The sequence below is a fragment of the Macaca thibetana genome, chromosome 3 (genome assembly GCF_024542745.1).
Source record: "Macaca thibetana thibetana isolate TM-01 chromosome 3, ASM2454274v1, whole genome shotgun sequence".
Lineage (NCBI taxonomy): Eukaryota > Metazoa > Chordata > Mammalia > Primates > Cercopithecidae > Macaca > Macaca thibetana.
In genome coordinates this window covers 140,850,850-140,870,036 of record NC_065580.1, presented here as the reverse complement: position 1 = coordinate 140,870,036, position 19,187 = coordinate 140,850,850, and the positions used below count along the sequence as shown (strand labels likewise).

General features: G+C 50.5%; 3 protein-coding genes across 10 annotated transcripts in view; 1 reads left to right on the top strand and 2 right to left on the bottom strand.

Annotated features, from left to right (window-relative positions):
* The window catches only part of ZCWPW1 (zinc finger CW-type and PWWP domain containing 1), a 28,445-nt gene extending 18,562 nt beyond the window's left edge, over positions 1 to 9,883 (bottom strand). For 3 of the 7 annotated variants that reach the window (XM_050783700.1, XM_050783701.1, XM_050783704.1), the window contains exons 1-3: positions 2,068 to 2,130; positions 1,080 to 1,333; positions 553 to 631 (exon numbers count right to left, since the gene is read on the bottom strand). In XM_050783700.1, coding sequence (XP_050639657.1) covers positions 553 to 631; positions 1,080 to 1,333; positions 2,068 to 2,095 — 361 coding nt within the window. In that variant the 5' untranslated portion in view covers positions 2,096 to 2,130. The other 4 variants (XM_050783702.1, XM_050783699.1, XM_050783703.1 and 1 more) reach the window with 4 other exon arrangements.
* A 126-nt stretch (positions 9,884 to 10,009) lies between these two features.
* On the top strand, positions 10,010 to 15,777 carry MEPCE (methylphosphate capping enzyme). The gene is made up of 4 exons (XM_050783685.1): positions 10,010 to 13,308; positions 14,573 to 14,791; positions 14,919 to 15,045; positions 15,165 to 15,777. The coding sequence occupies exons 1-4, from the start codon at positions 11,638 to 11,640 to the stop codon at positions 15,215 to 15,217; spliced, it is 2,070 nt and encodes a 689-aa protein (XP_050639642.1). The 5' UTR covers positions 10,010 to 11,637; the 3' UTR covers positions 15,218 to 15,777.
* Positions 15,778 to 17,650: 1,873 nt separating this feature from the next.
* Positions 17,651 to 18,927, bottom strand: PPP1R35 (protein phosphatase 1 regulatory subunit 35). 2 transcript variants are annotated; one of them, XM_050783839.1, is made up of 4 exons: positions 18,513 to 18,927; positions 18,220 to 18,436; positions 18,003 to 18,139; positions 17,651 to 17,908 (listed from the first exon to the last, which is right to left on the bottom strand). In XM_050783839.1, exons 1-4 carry the CDS (start codon positions 18,741 to 18,743, stop codon positions 17,732 to 17,734), a joined length of 762 nt encoding a protein of 253 aa, XP_050639796.1. In that variant the 5' UTR covers positions 18,744 to 18,927; the 3' UTR covers positions 17,651 to 17,731. The 2 variants fall into 2 exon arrangements, with proteins under 2 accessions (XP_050639796.1, XP_050639797.1); XM_050783840.1 differs by having other exon boundaries at positions 17,651 to 17,905.
* Positions 18,928 to 19,187: the final 260 nt, after the last annotated feature.

Below are 19,187 nucleotides of genomic sequence, written 5' to 3'. Positions count from 1 at the left end.
CTGAGAGGCTAAGGCAGGCAGATCACTTGAGGTCAGGAGTTCGAGACCAGCCTGGTCAGCCTGGTGAAACCTTGCCTCTACTAAAAATACAAAAATTAGCCAGGCGTGGTGGTGGGTGCCTGTAATCCCAGCTACTTGGGAGGCTGAGGCAGGAGAATCACTTGAACCTGGGAGGCAGAGGCTGCAGTGAGCCGAGATCACATCACTGCCCTCCAGCCTGGGTGACAGAACAAGATTCCATCTCAAAAAAATAATAATAAGTAAATAAGTAACAACAAAAATCCCATGGCTTGAAAATTTAGGTAAGACTATATATAAATTCTGAAGTAAATGTAATCTACTTTTTCTAAAAATACGTACCCTTTAAGGTAGTTTAGCTATAGTCCTGTTGATAAGTGATGAAGTATTTTTAAATTATATTGAAGTCTTATCTAATATTACCTTATTTAGAAGATGGGAGAGGAAGAGAGAAGCTGTCAGACTTAACTGTCCCTCTCAGGTAATAGTCACTCTGCCTAACTGAAACCCTTTTTCTCTTACTACATGCCATACCCAAGCACTCCTGAAGGGACTTCTGCAGCACAATCTGGACAATCTCCTCAAATTCTGCAGGGGTAAGACTTGATTTTTCCTGCAGAGACAAGGGTAGGGGAGGAAAACCACTTATTTTTCCATAGTTTTTCCCCCTGAACAGTCAGGGAAGCCTCCTTTAGATGGATGAGGCAGTAAGTTTACAAGATGGAAGGCATGCAGTCAGCATACCTAAGGAGGCCATGAACTCTATCCCAGATCTCCTAGGAATAAAGGAGTCAAAGGAAAGACAAAAGGGTATAATGTCTCTGTCCACTTCTACCCCCACCTCTAACCCACCTCATCCTATTATTTCCTGCTCAATTCTTCCATCAAAACATTTTTGACCTCTTTGAGAAAAAAAAAGAAAAATGGAAGCTCCCAAAAAGGAATACAAACCTGAAACTCTAGGGTGAATTTCCCCAACATGAAAAGACTGTCTGTCTAGCCTTAGCCAGGGGCAAGGTATGAGGAGATATCCTACCAGAGCCCACCAATATGACTGGTACCTTTTCTTTCTTCTCTGCTTGCTTGTTGTTTTGTGCCTTTCTTTTTTTCTCTTGGCCCCTGCTTGGACCATTCTTTGTGGTTGCTTTTTCCTCTTCCTTCTTTAAACTGGCCTTTGGCAGGCTTATGCTGGCCTCTGTCTCTGGGGAACTGATCCCCAGGGTCTCCTCCTTGGGGGAGTTAGGACTACAAGGTAACATGCTGTAAGATTTTTGTGCAGGTGGGGCAAAGATTCTCTTTGGTCCCTTTCCACATTCTGAAAGAAATGTGATCACGTGGAATTTATGAAACATACAGTCTAACAGAGATTGCCAAACATTGCCCTTTGGCCGTAACAGAATGATATGGAGAGAGCTTTTAACAAATTCAGATTCCTGGGTCTCTCACTCCCCAGCCCTGAGATGCTGATGAGGTAGTTTGACGTGAGAGGCCTAGCAATGTTTAATTTTACAAGGCTAGTTGATTCTGATACACTGCCAGGTTTGGGAACCACTAAGTCAAAGGTGATAAATATAAACATGCAGGAAGCTGAATTATCCAAACGTGAAACTGTATAATTTGCTCATTTTTACTTTAGATAAAATGTTATGGAAAATTAGAGCAATTTTTTAAAAACTAGTCAAAATCTACAAATTATTCACAGCTCTTATGCCACCTCCTCAATAAAAATTATAATGATCCTCCCATGTATATCTTTCTTCTGAGCTTCCTTAATACTCTGCACAAAACTGGTGGCATTTACCACATTCAACTTTATAATAGGTATTTAAATGCCTTTTCTCTCCCCAAGTTCATATGTTCCTCGAGCAGGACTGTTTTTAAGTCACATTTATTTCACTCAAAGCATCTTGTTTTGTTTGACCAGAACAGTAATTTGACCAGAGTGGGCACAGAATATAGGGACCTGAACCAGCCTTTGGTGGAAAGGATGTCCAAAAGGAGAAAAATGAGAGAGATGTACAAAGTGAACCTCCCTCACTCTTGACTCACCTTCTTTATTCTGCAATGTTGTCATCATTCAGCTTAGAAACTACACTTTGTGTGCCTCTGTTAGAAAAAAGAAATTAACTGCTATGACTCTGATTAAACAAGATTTTAAACCTTCTGTCTTCCTGGGTTCAGGAACTCTTTGTTTCAGACCTCTGGACTATGTTTCTGCATTCTTGACCTCCTCTGTGGTGCCAATTACATGCCTCTGTGGTGCCAGTTACACGCCAGGGAATAACGAGAGTTACTGTTTTAAAGATTGGCAACAATCAGAGCTGGGTATGGTGGCTCACACCTGTAATCCTGGCACTTTAGGAGGCCGTGGCAGGCAGATCTGTTCAGCCTGGGAGTTCAAGACCAGCCTGGACGACACGGCAAAACCCTGTTTCCACAAAAAATAAAACAAATCAGCCAGTGTAGTGGCATGGGCTTGTAGTCCCAGCTACTCTGGAGGCTGAGGTGGGAGGATCACTTCAGCCCAGGAGGCGGAGACTGCATTGAGCCAAAATTGTGCCCCTGCACCCCAGCCTGGGTGACAGAGTGAGACCCTGACTCAAAAATTTAAATAACAAATAAATATTAGCAGCAATCCTTAGTGTATTATGTGCCTAGAACCATGTCCAACATAAGGCAGGCAGCAGAAATGGTAGTAGTACCAGAAGTACAGGTAGTAGTAGAGCAGTGATGATAGGGTATGAATAAGAAAAGAGAGTTTTCTTCAGAGGGATAGCCTCATTTCATAAGCCTCTCCTAAACACTTAAGACCACACACATAATTTGGTAATTCTCTGACCTCAGAGGTCTCTGTGCATAGAGAAGCCCCACTTTTAACATCATTATAATGTTTATTTTCCCTTTCTTAGATCCTCAGTCCAATCTCAATTTTCCAATGTACTAGATTCTACCAATCTCTAATCATAGCTCAGAAGTATTTGATAACCAGCACAGGTTCCCAGATAATATCTTCTTCCTTATTCTACCTTAGCACCTAATAATGAGAAATTAAATTAGTGCCTTCTTTGATATTCATAGTTCATCTTCAGCAGTCTACTCACAGATGTTCCCCATGACACGACATCAATGTGTTTGTTTTCCTTTTTCTTTCTTTTTTTTTTTTTGAGAAGGAATTTTGCTCTTGTTGCCCAGGCTGGAGTATAATGGCACGACCTCGGCTCACCGCAAGCTCTGCCTCCCAGGTTCAAGCAATTCTCCTGCCTCAGCCTCCCCAGTAGCTGGGATTACAGGTATACGCCACCATCCCCGACTAATTTTGTATTTTTAGTAGAGGCGGGGTTTCTCCATATTGGTCAAACTAGTTTTGAACTCCCCACCTCAGGTGATCTGCCCACCTCAGCCTCCCAAAGTGCTGGGATTACAGGTGTGAGCCACTCCACACGGCCTGACATCAATGTGTTTCTTGATTACTACTGACACTGTAACTAATGGTAATGGCTAACACTTACTGAGCACTGACTATATTCTTTACCTTTTATGTAGCATTCCATTTAATTCTCACAACAGATCTATGAGATGGGTAACATTTACACTTGGGGGAAATTCAGGCTTACAGGGATTTAAATATACTAAGTCACTGATAAGTAGTAAAATCAGGATTAGAACCTGTCTGATTTCAAAGTTTGGGCTAATAACTGCTATGTGACATCCTAACAGTCTAATTCAGTGCTTCACCACCATTTTGCCATCACAGCACACACAGAAAACATACATTAATAGCATATACTGAAACACATAGAAAATGACATTTCCAGGTACTTTGGGGGTAAAAGGACCAGGCTGCTCACAGCCACAGGCAACTGAAGAGCCACACCAAAGGCTGAAGAAGAAATTAGTATCTACACAGCTACAAGCTATTCGTGACCCACCAGTGTGCCAAGACTCATCTGGGGACATTCCAATATTTTTATTTTCCAATTTATACTTTCCCACTACTGATATTATTTCCACACAGCTTTATTTTCATGTTTTCTTTCCAACCTTTTTTACGTTCCAACCCTTATTTTACATTCAAGGGGTACATGTGCAGGTTTGTTACATGGGTAAACCGCATGTCATAGGATCTAGTGTACAGATAATTTTGTTTCACAAGTAATGAGTATAGTACCCAATAGGTAGTTTTTCAGTCCTTACCCTCCTCCCACTCTCCACCCTCAAGTAGGCTCCATTGTCTATTGTTCCCTTCTTTGTGTCCATGTGTATGTAATGTTGAGCTCCTACTTTATAAGTGAGAATATACAGTATTTGGTTTTCTGTTCCTGTATTAATTCACTTAGGATAACGGCCTCCAGCTCCATCCATGTTGCTGCAAAGGACATGATCTTGTTCTTTTATATGGCTTTGTAGTATTCTGTGTCCCACCCAGCTTTCTGAAGAAAACTGTCTTTTATTTTATTAACTTTAACCTCTTATAGCCCTTTACCCATTTTTCTTTAGACTTAGGGGATATATGTCATTCTTACTTTTATAACCATTATAAAAAGCATTCTAGCTCTGGGAAAACCTTTAGGGATAATAAAGCCCCAACTCCCCTTTCTACAGATGGAAAAAAAACATGCTAACAGAGGTTAAGTGGTTTGCCCAAAGACTCAGTGTTAATATATTGTTGAGCTTAGATGAACCCAGGACTTTTGCCTCTCAATTCTACTACTAACATATCTATTCTACTCAGTGATCTTGTTTCTGTTGGTTTTGAGCAGTTTGAAAGTCCTACAACTGAAACTCATTGTTCTAAATCTGTGATCCCCACTATAAAGAGATCCAAAAGCAGCATAAAATGGATCATTTGGTTCACATACACTTCCCTTTAAAGGATCAGAAAATTTTAAGACCTTAAATGGCCAAACTTGTTCAAGGTGTAGGGTTCCTCTCTCTAGACCATAAGATAAACTTAAAGGGTACTGAGGTTTTGACAGTGTGGCCACAGCATGGCTGTGAATGTGAATACCCTTTAACATTTTTCTGTTCCTTTCCTCACTTCTATGAAGGTGAATAATTCAGACATGCTATTCTAAAGCAACTATGTTTCCTTTATATTAAAGGGCACATTTTCTTGCTGATTCCATTTTAACTCATCATCATCAATCCCAAAACATATTTGCTCCAGAAAAAAAGGCAAGTTGGAATTTTGGGGAGAAACACTCAAGCAAATTAATCTCCTTTATTATAATCCTAAATAGAAGGTAATGACTGGATAAAATTGGCCAGGCATGGTGGCTCACACCTGTAATCCCAGCACTTTGGGAGGCTGAAGCGAGTGGATCACCTGAGGTCAGGAGTTCGACACTAGCCTGGTCAACATGGCAAAACCCCATCTCTACTAAAAATACAAAAAATTAGCCAGGCGTGGTGGCAGGCGCCTGTAATCCCAGCTACTCAGGAGGCTGAGGCAGGAAAATTGCTTGCACCCAGGAGGCGGAGGTTGCAGTGAGCCAAGATCGCGCCATTGCACTCCAGCCTGGGCAACAAGAGCAAAACTCCGTCTCAAAAAAAAAAAAAAAAAAAAAAAGACTGGATAAAATTAGGCTGTAAAAAGAATATTAATTTGATCACAAATGACAAATATATCTTTCTCAGACTTTAAAATTCCAAAAAAGATCATAAGAAGTCTCAGTCTAAGTTACAAGGGCTATGCTAAGTGAGAAAAGCAGAGTGAAAATCAGTGTGTTTCAGATGACAATATTTAGTTTTAAAAACATATGTCTAGTATAATAGAGAAAATCATAAATTTTCTCTGGAAGAGAAAAAAAATGGATCAAAATGCCTCTGGGGAGTAGAACTGGGTAGATGACAGTGAAAGGAAGCTTTTGGTATACTCCCTCGTATATCTTTGGCATTTTAAAACACACAAATGTTACCACTTCAAAAAATATTTTAATTTTTTTTTTTTTTTTTCCAAAAGACAAGTCTTGCTCTGTCGCCAGGCTGGAGTGCAGTGGCACGATCTTCGCTCACTTAAACCTCTACCTCCTGGGTTCAAGTGACTCTCCTGCCTCAGCCTCCTGAGTAGCTGGGATTACAGGAGTGCGCCACCACCCCCAGCTAATTTTTGTATTTTTAGTAGAGACAGGGTTTCACCATGTTGGCCAGGATGGTCTCAATCTCCTGACCTCGTGATCTGCCTGCCTTGGCCTCCCAAAATGCTGGGATTATAGGCGTGAGGCACAGTGCCCAGCCTAAATTCTTTAAGTAAAATTAAAAGAGAGTATTTTGACTAATCTAAAAATACAAAACATTTCCAGTATTTAGGTTCAAATCCTTATCTAAACCTGTAAAGATCTTCCTAGGCTAAAGTATGTTTCTGGAGCCCCAACCAACTAGATAGAATTGTGGTTCACTGTTGAGCTAGTAAGATGTAATAAATCTGTAAACAGTGATGTATAGTATAGTATCACATAATATGTATAATCTGTGCATGTGATGAACACTGCTTTCAAACAAAAGCTCTAACCTGATCAATAAAGAAGGGAAGGCCAGGAAGTCACTTTCTGATAACTCAGGTTGCCCCTCCTCCGTTTCAGGTGAATTAACTTCTTTCACAATAACAAATACTGAAAGCTGGTTCAGAGAGAGAGGAAAAAAAAATAGTTAATAAATATACAAAATACCACTAACTTTCTTCTGTACAGCTACTAAATGACTAGGGGCTGTAGACTCAGGAATAAAATTTGAGGTTTTAATTTCTCTTTTCTTACCTTAGATGAAGAGGGGCAGGATGTGGGGTTGGGGGGAAGGCTTTAATAAGAGGGGCAAAGGCTTTAAATAAGAATGTAAAGGAACCAGTACAGTTCCAGAAACCATATTCCCATCACTCAACATACGAAATGAGGGTAAAAAAGGAGGGAAAAAGAACTTAGGAATAATAAAGGAAACCAAGGGAAAGTGAATGAGGATCTCAAAACAGTTTTATTTCACTTAGAACATTAAAAATCATCACATAAATTTTGAGATGAAATCATCTAACTCAGCAGTTCCAAGTATGGTCCCAGAATCCTAGGGGGTCCTCTCCCTTTTCCAACTACCTATCTGTATTAAGCTTGATTTTCTCATGTACTTTTACAAAAACAAGATATCCCAACAGACTGAATGCAGAAACTGATGAGAACCCAGTTGTTTTCTATTAAGCCAGACATGAAAGAGATTTGCAAAAATGTAAAACACCACCATTCTTCATGCTAAATTTTCTTTTGTTTAGGAAAATGTATTTTTCATAAAAACCTGTTTAGGTTAACATATTATTATTTCTAATCAAACTTTAAATGTTTCTCAATTCTAATTTCTAATATGTTTATATCAACAGATACAAACCAAATAAAAGCTCTTTGGAGTCCTCCATAATTTAAGAGTATAAAAGGGTTCTCAGACCAAAAAGTTTGAGAACTGACCTAGTGAAATAACTTGTCAGTCTTGCCAATTTTTAAAAAATAAACAGTAATTCTCTCTCCCCACACACCATTCAGAATGTGTTCCCACACTTCCTCCTCCTAACCATCCAATCATTCCCTTCTTTACCTTGTTCCTCAAATCCTTGGTCTAAGAGAAGTAAACCCTTCAGCATTGTCATCTAATCCAGACTCCCTGAGTCTCAAAAAAGCGGTAAAGAGTATATTTCAGCCAGGCGCAGTGGCTCACGCCTGTAATTCCAGCACTTTGGGAGGCCAAGGTGGTCGAATCACCTGAGGTCAGGAGTTCAAGACCAGCCTGACCAACATGGTGAAGCCCCGTCTCCACTAAAATACAAAAATTAGCCGGGCGTGGTGGCAGGCGCCTGTAATCTCAGCTAATTGGCAGGCTGAAGCAGGAGAATCACTTGAACCCAGGAAGTGGAGGCTGCAGTGAGCCAAGATCGTGCTATTGCACTCCAGCCTGGGCAAAATGAGCGAGACTCCATCTCAAAAAAAAAAAAAAAAAAAAAAAAAGTATATTTCAAATCTTTCTTAAGCCAGAGTCTGATCTTCCTTTTTGCATTAATAACAGTATGTGGACTCCTGCTTATTTTCATGCATCAATTAACTAATAGCAGTTTCCTCCCTTCTTTCCTTTTTCCCTTCCTCCCTCTTCCCTCCCTCTCTTCCTTCTTCCCTCCTGTCTCCCTTTGTCCCTCCATCCCTTCCTCTCTCCCTCCCCCTCCTGCTTCCCTCTCTCCCTCCCTCTCCTTCCTTCCTTGTCCTCCTCCCTTCCTCTCTCCCTCTCCTTCCTCCTCCCCTCCTCTCCCTCTTCCCTCCCTTCCTCCTTCCCTCCTCTCCCTCTTCCCTCCCTTCCTCCTTCCCTCCTCTCCCTCTTCCCTCCCTTCCTCCTTCCCTCCTCTCCCTCTTCCCTCCCTTCCTCCTTCCCTCCTCTCCCTCTTCCCTCCCTTCCTCCTTCCCTCCTCTCCTTCTTCCCTCCCTTCCTCCTCCTTTCCTCCCTCCTCTTCCTCCCTCCCTCCTTCCCTCTCTTCCTCCCCCTCTCCTTTCTCCCCCTCCTCCTTCCCACTTCCCTCTTTCCTCCCCCTCCCCCTTCCCTCTTTCCTCCCCCTCTCCTTCCTACCCCCTCCCTCCCCCTCCTCCCTTCCCCACCTCTCCTCCTCCATCCTTCCTCCCTCCTCCCTCCCTCCCTTTTCGCTTCCTCTCTTCACCCCCTCCTCCCTCGCCCCTCCCCTTTTTCCCTTCCTCTATTCACCCCCTCCTCTCTCCCCCTCCTCCCTCCCTGCCCCCTTTCTCCCTCCCTCTCTCTTCTCCTTCCCTCCCTCCTTCCTTCCTCCCCCTTCCCTCCCTTGCTTGCTTCCTTCACGTTTGTGCACAAGCTCAGCAAGCCTGATTTAACACGTTTAACAAGAAAGAAGAGGCAGGTGGATCACCTGAAGTCAGGAGTTCAAGACCAGCCTGGCCAATACGTGAAACCCCGTCTCTACTAAAAATACGGAAAAATTAGCCGGGCACGGTTGGGCGTGCCTATAATCCCAGAATTTTGCAAGGCCAAGAGGTCACCTGAGGTCAGGAGTTCGAGACCAGCCTGGCCAACATGGAGACACTCCATCTCTACTAAAAATACAAAATTAGCTGGGCGTGGTGGTGGGCGCCTGTAACCCCAGCTCCTCAGGAGGCTGAGGCAGGAGAATCGCTTGAACCCGGGAGGCGGAGGTTGTAGTGAGCGGAGATTGCGCCACTGCACTCCAGCCCGGGCGAGAGAGCAAGACTGTCTTTTAAAAAATAATAAAAAATAAAAGATAATTTTTAAAAAGCCCCAATCCCAAATGCACCTTGCAATCCAAAGGGAAGAAGTTTTGGGGAGAAGTTCTTCCCATTTGGGGGGTGCTCCCATTTTCCTCTCTCTTCCCTCACCCCTTATTCTCTCTCAGGGATAGGGGTTCAGTTCGGAGGTGTCCCTGAGCCACACGTCCTCGCCTCTCCCCGAAAACGGTGGCGTCCCCCTCTCTCTTTCCCGTTCCTTCCCTTCCTTCCTCCCACCATGAGGGAATCTCCCCTCCACTCCCACTCCCGCCAAGGCACCGTGATCCTCATTCTCACTCATATTGTCAGTGCCCGTCAGGAGACTGGGCTGTTTTTGTCTGTTTCTTGGGGACGACAGATTCTGAGGAAAAAGGGCCAAGAGCTGGTTGTCGCCCTGAGAAAGTTTCTCCTCAGGCAACGGGTGCCAGGACTGGCGGCGCCTAGCACCTTCACCTACAACCAGAAACTAGCCGGCTACCTTCAGGAGCAAGGAGGACCTAAAGGCGAGGTGCAAAACCAGCTGGCGCAGCGACTCCGCAAGCCTCTCACACCTCAACCCAGGTTTCCCGCCACCAAGAAAAGGCACGAGGACGTCCTGCGCGCTAGCTCCACCCCCGGGAGGCGCGCTCGCGGAGTCTGAGGCGCATGCGCAACTGGAAACAGCGTCTGCGTTTCCGCGGCTGAGGTAATTCCGCCATCTTTCACCCGAACGTCCCGGGAAAACTACAAATCCCAGAATCCTCTTTGGTGTCACATATTTTTAGGCGGCGGCCGCAGCGCCTGATTGTTCTTGAAGCACATCTTACTAACTTTTCTCTGTTTCAGACTGCCTTTTCCTCCCTCTTTCCGTTCCCTGATTCCTCCTCTTCCTGCTGGTCTCCTTCACGCCCTCACTTTAGGATTTTATTTGAGACTTTCCGGGACCCCACTGTCACCCCTGTCACCCGCTCCTCGGCCCAGCACTCCGCTGGCAGGAAGACCGGGCTGCGAATCTCCCCGGGAAAACGGCGTAGATTCGCTTCTTCCTCATTGGCCGAAGCGGGGGGGGGGCCCAGCGCGGACCGAACCCCCGTCCCCGCCCACACTCTCTGGTATATAAGTCGGCGCGGCGCCGCGGCGGGCGTTTGGGGAGGCCCGTGAGCTGACGGGCCAGTGAGCGGGCGTCGGGAATGGGCGGAGGTGTTGGGGTCCGGGCCGTGGGTGTGGAGGCGGAGAGGAAGGCGTGGTGTGGCGTCTCCAGGTGATTGCGATTGGGGGAAGGCAGAGGAACCAGAGAACGACTCAGCCGTTTCGGGGGAAGAGGAAGTTGGACAACACCGGCTGTTTTAGTGCTTTTTCTTTTTCCCCAATTCAGCAGAGAATATTTTCGAGGGGGGTGAGTTATAATGACCTATCGCGTTTTACTGAGCCCAGTTCCACTCCTGCCCTTCCTCGGCTTTGTAGGGTCTCTCTGCTCCTTCGGAAGCGCTTCTAAGAAGATGGGCAGAGGGGGGAGGTGTGCTACCAACAGCTCATGAATAATTCATGAGCACCGCCCTTCGTCGGGAAGCCCTGCCCCTCCGGATCGCGCTGACGCACGCTGCGTTTACCAAACTTAAGGAAGCGACGTCACAGGCCCTACCCCTAAGACGGGAGGCGGGGCGCCACCTCCAGCACGTGCTGCCTGTACCCGCGCAAGCCCAAAAGGGTGTGCGCAGGCGCTGCCCACTAGGGGGAGGAAGGAGGCGGGGTGGGGAGGTTGTTGGATTTAGAGCCGGGTGGAGACCGCTGAGACTCATTCCTCAGGAACAAGGGTCGGGTGTCAAGGAGACCTTTTCACACCAGGTCCCGTCCCCCGCCTACGGTGGGTGGGATCGCGCGGCAGAGACAAAGGAGATCAGTAGGGCCGGACCTAGCTGCGCAGGGAAGTAGGGTGTCAGTTTGGGGTGGTGGGCTTTTGCGGGGGCTGTGTGGGGGGTTATATTTAAACTCCCAGAGCCGTTAAGTTGGTTCGTACTCCGATGCGCGCGCAACCAGGGTGGTGGCGGAGTGCGCATGCGTGGTTCCGGGGCGAAGGGAACGCGCGCTTGCCGTGCGCGCTCGCGGCGGGGTGGTAGTGGCGGAGGAGAAAGGGGTCGGCGCACGCGCGGTTGAGTGCTCGAGTAGTTCGGGTGTCGCGGGCATCTTGTTTTGGTCTCGCGGGCGAGTGGGGCGCACTTCGCGGGGAGGCGCTTGGGCGCGAGACTAGGCGAGAAGAGCAGAGCTGCGCGCGCACTCGGGAAAGGGGGGGAAGGGAGCAGGGTCCAGGCAGGGGGGGTTAAGCCCCCTGATCCCCCTCGTTACCCCGACTGGGACGGAATAAGGGGAGGAAATGATCGAGATGGCGGCGGAGAAGGAGCCGTTTCTGGTGCCGGCCCCGCCGCCGCCGCTCAAAGATGAGTCGGGCGGAGGGGGCGGCCCCACTGTGCCACCGCACCAAGAGGCCGCCTCTGGGGAGCTCTGCGGCGGGACGGAGCGTGGTCCGGGTCCTTGCGCGCCGTCTGCGGGGTCCCCGGCCGCTGGGGTCGGTCGAGAGAGCCCCGGGGCCGCGGCCACCCCCCCCGGTGGTCCCCAGGCGCAGCAGCACCGTGGAGGCGGCCCCCAGGCGCAGTCGCACGGGGAGGCCCGCCTGTCGGATCCCCCGGGGCGAGCCGCTCCCCCGGACGTGGGGGAGGAGCGCCGGGGAGGGGGCGGGACAGAGCTGGGTCCCCCTGCTCCTCCTCGACCCCGCAATGGCTATCAGCCCCACCGGCCACCTGGGGGGGGCGGGGGCAAGAGGAGAAATAGCTGTAATGTAGGGGGAGGTGGGGGAGGCTTCAAACATCCGGCCTTCAAGAGGCGCAGGCGGGTGAATTCGGACTGTGACTCTGTGTTACCCTCCAACTTCCTCCTGGGGGGCAATATCTTTGATCCCCTGAACCTGAATAGCCTCCTGGATGAGGAAGTGAGCCGCGCCCTCAACGCAGAGACCCCTAAGTCATCCCCCCTTCCGGCCAAAGGGCGAGATCCAGTGGAGATCCTCATCCCCAAAGATATTACTGACCCGCTCAGTCTCAATACTTGCACTGATGAGGGCCATGTAGTTCTTGCTTCGCCACTCAAGACTGGTCGGAAGCGGCATAGACACCGGGGACAACACCACCAGCAGCAGCAGGCAGCCGGAGGGAGTGAGAGCCACCCCGTGCTGCCCACAGCCCCTCTCACCCCCTCACTCCACGGGGAGGGCGCCTCACAGCAGCCGCGGCACAGAGGCCAGAACCGGGATGCCCCCCAACCCTATGAACTCAACACAGCCATCAACTGCAGGGATGAAGTGGTGTCTCCGCTTCCATCTGCTCTACAGGGTCCCTCAGGCTCCCTATCAGCCCCTCCAGCTGCCTCAGTTACCTCTGCACCCCCATCTTCCTCCTCCCGACATCGCAAACGTCGCAGGACTTCCAGCAAGTCGGAGGCAGGGGCTAGGGGTGGAGGCCAGGGTTCCAAGGAAAAGGGCCGAGGGAGTTGGGGAGGCCGTCACCACCACCACCACCCACTGCCTGCAGCAGGCTTCAAAAAGCAACAGCGCAAGTTCCAGTATGGGAATTACTGCAAATACTATGGGTACCGCAATCCTTCCTGTGAGGATGGGCGCCTTCGGGTGTTGAAGCCTGAGTGGTTTCGGGGCCGGGACGTCCTAGATCTGGGCTGCAATGTGGGCCATCTGACCCTGAGCATTGCCTGCAAGTGGGGCCCGTCCCGCATGGTGGGCTTGGATATAGATTCCCGGCTCATCCATTCTGCCCGTCAGAACATCCGACACTACCTTTCCGAGGAGCTGCGTCTCCCACCCCAGACTGTGGAAGGGGACCCGGGGGCAGAGGGTGAGGAAGGGACCACCACCGTTCGAAAGAGGAGCTGCTTCCCAGCCTCGCTGACTGCCAGCCGGGGTCCCATCGCTGCCCCCCAAGTGCCCTTGGATGGAGCGGACACATCAGTCTTCCCCAACAATGTTGTCTTCGTCACGGTAAGAGGGTCCAGAGGCTCTTGGAATAGGGGTCAGGTGTGAAGATGAGATTAAACGGGAATGTGGCAGGGAAGGTTATGACCCAGTTCCTCAAAAGAGAGGTCTGGGTTGGCAAGTGAGAGTCTCTGCTGGGCGTCTCTCCCCTCTTATAACCTGAAAAGGTGGGGTCCTCCCCTCTTATAACCTGGAAAGGTGGGGTCTCTATCTTGGGGCATTGACCCTGGAGTCCTTTCTCATGACTGCAAGGATCTCCAAGATAAAGGAAGACTCTTTTTTTTTTTTTGCAGTGCTCTGGGCTTGGCCTATAATCCACACTGGTCCACCTTCCCTTCCCTTGAAGGCTGCTGCTCACTAGGGAATTCGATCCAGGTGGAACTTGGTCCTCAGATTGACTGAAGGAGCCTGAGAATGGGGGTCGGGCATGGAATGTCTTCTAGGGAGATTAGGGTAGCAGCAGACTAATATTGGCGTTTCTGCCCTTTGATAGCCACCTTGCTCCCATCAGCGGCTTTTGTTTTTCTAGACAGTTTGTGAAGAGTGTCAGGAACCCAAGTGACTTGGCTGTAGATCCTCTCCACATTGACCCTAGATAATGGGAGAGGGAAGAACCAGAAACTCCTCTGCAGAGAGGAGAGCCCCATGCCCCACGGAGTCCCCTGACCCCACACAGCTCCCCAGAGAACTCTCCAGTTAGGCCGCCTGCTGGGATCTTTGGCATTGCATTGGGTTAAGCCTTGAAGAATGGTCTTTTTAGAGGGTTGTGATGAGCTTATCTTCTAGAAAAGGCTTCCTAAAGGATGTGGCTCTTCATTTCTCTCAGAGAAAGGAAAGAATAGTCGTGAAACTTTGCCAGCCCCAACTGCAGGGAAGGAACCACAGGTCTGCCTTTGAAACCTGGGTTGGTTACCCTTGCAAAACCTGCAGTCACTCCACTTAATGTCTGTGGGTGAGAATAAGCACAGGATATGGTCCTGGGACCCCAGCTATAGAAGACCTCATGGATAATTTGCAACATTTAAAATTACTCCGGCTCCCTCAACATTTTTGGCTTACCATCAGTAGGAAGAAGCAGAGGCAGGAAGGTGTAGAGGAGAAAACAAAACTCAAAGAGGGCAGGCACCTTTTGGGAGTTAGTCTGAGAAGAACGTGGCCACGGGCTAAAGTGAGGTGGCAGGACTCCATCGGCCTCAGAGCAGGTTGCCTGGGAGCAGGGGTTCTTCGATTCCCTCCGTTGACCTCACTGCCTGCTGATACTTGCCCTCAGGGTAATTATGTGCTGGATCGAGATGACCTGGTGGAGGCCCAAACACCTGAGTATGATGTGGTGCTCTGCCTCAGCCTCACCAAGTGGGTGCATCTGAACTGGGGAGATGAGGGCCTGAAGCGCATGTTTCGCCGGATCTACCGGCACCTACGCCCTGGAGGCATCCTGGTCCTAGAGCCCCAACCCTGGTCGTCGTATGGCAAGAGAAAGACCCTTACCGTGAGTTGGGTGTGGAGGGAATAATCCTTCCTTTGGTTGAGGCAAGAAAAGACCCCGAGATGGGCATCGCCCTTGGCCAGGGGAGGTGGCAGTGTGTTGAAGTGTGGTCCCTTGCCTCTCTCCTTAGGAAACAATCTACAAGAACTACTACCGAATCCAACTGAAGCCAGAGCAGTTCAGTTCCTACCTGACATCCCCAGACGTGGGCTTCTCCAGCTATGAGCTTGTGGCCACACCCCACAACACCTCTAAAGGTAAGGCTGGTTTATTTTGTCAGGGAGGCCGGTCCTGGCTAAAAGAGTGCAGACCCCCGTGGGGATTCTTGAGGTGCTGCCACCCCTTCTGATCACTCCCTCTCCCCTCCTACCCTCAGGCTTCCAGCGTCCTGTGTACCTGTTCCACAAGGCCCGATCCCCCAGCCACTAAGTGGCCCCCTGAACAGAAAGTGTGAAGAGGATGCCCTTGCTGCTCCTAAGGACCTGGGGGAAGAGGAAAGTGTCCCAGGGTCTTTCCTGACCCCAAAAATAGTTTCCTTTCTTGGATCTGCAAAGAAAGCTTTTCTTCCATCGCTGCCTCAGCCTCCTCCCTACGCCTCTGGCACCTGTGCAGCAAGGCTGGCTGTGCTGGAGTCACCATCATCTTCCTCTCCCCCAGCCTCCCAGGCTGGATGGCATGGACTGTTTGCTGACCTCTGTTCTCTTAGGGCATGGGAGGTGGGAGGATATCAAATTCTCTAGCCCTTTCCTCCTATTCTCCCAAGGAGAGAGATTCCCATTTCTCCTCGGCTGTTGTCCCTAGCTCTTGTCCCTAGCTGCATTTCAGTGGACCATGGATAGATGGACTGAGGGTTCGAGGGGGAAGCCTGGCAGGGAGGCACGCAGGTACTGTGAAAATCCTTCCCTCTGTCCTCCCCCAGTGGGAGAGGGGGTTGGGTTTTGAATGTGAGAACAGCACAATAAACTTGATGTCTAGGGCAGTGGCCCCCACACCTGTGTTGGGTACGATCTAGCTGGTGGGGGGATGGGTGGTGCCTCCCACCAGAACTTGTGTTGTTTCTCTCTACTGTTTGAAGGAAGACAAGTTTTTCAGTGGTTGGGTTGATTGTTCAACACTAGTCAAGTCCACACGCAAGTATACAGAAGCCTAGTTAGGAAAAGGTGTGTAATGCAAATTTTGGTGTGGAACTTGGAGTCTGCCTTCCCTCCCCAGAAAAACCCTGTACGGGCTTCGGGCAGAAGGCTAACTTTTCGGTTTTTGTTTTTCTGAGATGGAGATTCGTTCTGTCGACAGGCTGGAGAGCAGTGGTGTGATCTCGGCTTACTGCAACCTCCACCTCACTGGTTCAAGTGATTCTCCTGTCTCAGCCTCCCAAGTAGCTGGGATTACAGGCACGCGCCACCATGCCCAGCTAATTTTTTGTATTTTTAGTAGACACGGGGTTTCACCATGTTGACCAGTCTGGTCTCAAAACTCTTGACCTCAGGTGATCCACCCGCCTCAGCCTCCCAAAGTGCTAGGATTATAGGCGCCAGCCACTGCACCCAGCCAGAAGGCTAACTTGTAAAGAGTTGGCGGTGGAGGCAGGCAAAAGTGCTTTGGATCAAATACTCAGGGACAGACCAGCACCTTTTTTGTGCTGTGGAATGAGACTTACAGGCAATTAACAACATGAAGCTCTTCCGGGGCTTGTTAGGTGTTACTGGAACTTCGAACATACTGAGTATTCAGGTCAGGTGTAAACAGGATGGGCAAGGCTCTTCAAGGTAAAAAGCAAGGAGATAATTTCATTAACTCAGTGCAAACAGATGGCTTGCAAGCTCCTTGAGACAGGTAATCAGGGAAGGCCTCCGTGAAGTGTGATAGGCTGGGCCCTGCATTTTGGGAGATCAGAATAAGTGAGGCCGGGCGCGGTGGCTCATGCCTGTAATCCCAACACTTTGGGAGGCCGAGGCGGGTGGATCACCTGAGGTCGCGAGTTCGAGACCAGCCTGACCAACATGGAGAAACCCCCGTCTCCACTAAAAATACAAAATTAGAGGCGGGCAGATCACCTGAGGTCGCGAGTACCAGACCAGCCTGACCAACATGGAGAAACCCCGTCTCTTACTAAAAATAGAAAAGTAGGCCGGGCGCGGTGGCTCAAGCCTGTAATCCCAGCACTCTGGGAGGCCAAGGCGGGCGGATCACGAGGTCAGGAGATCGAGACCATCCTGGCTAACACGGTGAAACCCCGTCTCTACTAAAAAAAATACAAAAAAACTAGCCGGGCGAGGTGGCGGGCGCCTGTAGTCCCAGCTATTCGGGAGGCTGAGGCAGGAGAATGGCGTAAACCCGGGAGGCGGAGCTTGCAGTGAGCTGAGATCCGGCCACTGCACTCCAGCCTGGGCGACAGAGCGAGACTCCGTCTCAAAAAAAAAAAAAAAAAAAAAAAAAATTAGCTGGGCATGGTGGCCCATGCCTATAATCCTAGCTACTAGGGAGGCTGAGGCAGGAGAATTGTTTGAACCTGGGACGCGGAGGTTGCGGTAAGCCAAGATCGTGCCATCCGTTGCACTCTAGCCTGGGCAACAAGAGTGAAACTCCGCCTCAAAAAAAAAAATAAGTGATGAAGAGAACAATCGCTGCGTGATCAAAAACAGGCAGTAGCTGTGGCTGGAGTCAGAGAGAGGCAGGTAAGGTTGCGAACGGAGGAGTATCTAAGTAAACCTCTAATGTGGACGGTGTTTTCCACTTGCCATGACTCTCCCAAGTTCCAAAAAGGCCCCCAAACTCGACTTCCAGGCAGCTTCCAACCTGAGGCTAAGTGGATAACCCCCAGAGAGATTTTAACCCCATTTTAGGCCTCCAAGAAGAGTCCCATTTATTAGCAAAATTAGTTTATTCTAACAAATAGTTTAACAGAAAAATACGAACTAGTCCTCCAGGGATCTTTGGGGTCTACTACGCTTCCCATCGCCTCAGTGTCCGGTGCATGAGGAAGGTGTCCTCTGAAGGGCGGGGCCGGAGTTGAAGCCGGAGAGGGGACAAACCGTCGAGGGTCAGGTGTGGAGATTCATAAAATAGTGTTTCTGGGTCACACAAGATGGTCATGTCTGGCCCCGGCCCAGGTGGCGCCTGCTGGGAGGTGGGGCCCAAAGCAAGGTTACACTCTAGGAGGAAGAATCCGGGTAAGGGGGTACATGGAGGAAGCCCCACGCCCAGACCCCATCACCTTTGGGGGCGGGGCTCGAGCCTGTGGCGGCAGGAGAGCCAATTTCTCCCTGAGCGCAGCGTTCAGAACCTGTTCCTCCGGCACCTGCAGGCTCACCAGGTCCCGGAAGAGCCGCTTGGAGCGCGGCACGTTCAGCCCTGAGAGCGCAGCGGGGGCGGAGGTGAGTGGCGCCCCTCGCTCCGACTCCCGCGCGCGGCCGGCCGCCCGCCCCCCTCACCCTCGGACACGCTCTCCTCCAGGCCGCAGCGGATCTGGAACGACTTTCTTAGCTGTTCCTCCACGGCCTTCGCGGCATCAAAGTGGCTCCCGGCTGTGGCCCGCAGCTCCAGGCCCAAGGCCAGGCTGCTCTGCAGCACCGGCATCTCCAGCTCCTGCGGCACCGCAGGCTGCGGCTTGGACCGCACCGGGGAGGGCGGCGTCAGGCGGAAACGGACCTGGGAGCAGAGGGCAGTGGGGTGACTAGGTGGGCGCGAGGCCGTCGCAGACCGGAGGCCAGCCTCCCACGCTCACCTGCCGTCGCTGCCGAGCCGCGCCCCGATGCTCCCCCCGCCCCTTCCGCCGCCCGGGGCTGCCGTGACGCAGCTCAGGGCTGTCGGGCCGCGGGCTCAGGCTCAAGTCCAGGCCGGGCTCGGGCAGTGGGGCTCGGGGTTCCGGGGCTCGGGGCTCCGGGGGTGGTCCCGAGACCGCCGCGGCATCTTCCCCGTCCGCCAACTCCAGCTCTGACTCTCCACAGCTCATCATCTTTGGAGGTGTCTCGAGGGTGCGGAGATGCGGGGGGTCGCAGGCGGTCCAAGGGTCAGGGGACACAGCCTCAAAACCTCATTTTCCCCGCCCCTCCTAGACGCCGCTACCGGAAACCGTTAACCCTTTCCTTCGGGGGCGGAGTCAGCAGCTCCAACCACCCTATTGGCGCTCCCAGGCGTCATTTCCCTCGTCCCGCCCCCAGGTTCCCGGCGGGCTTCCGCACTCACAGCCTTGGCACCACTCCCAAGCCGAAGTGTTGGACGCACTTACAGCCTTGGCACCACCCCTAAGCCGAAGTGTTTTTGAGGTGTTTTGGGAACGGTTGAAGCCTTACGGGTCCTCATCAGGGCCACTCCTCCTCTTGAAAACTCTGCTATGGCTGAGTTGCCCAGAGGAATCTTAGTCCGGCTAGTGCTGCGATGCCCAGTGCCCAGTGTGTCA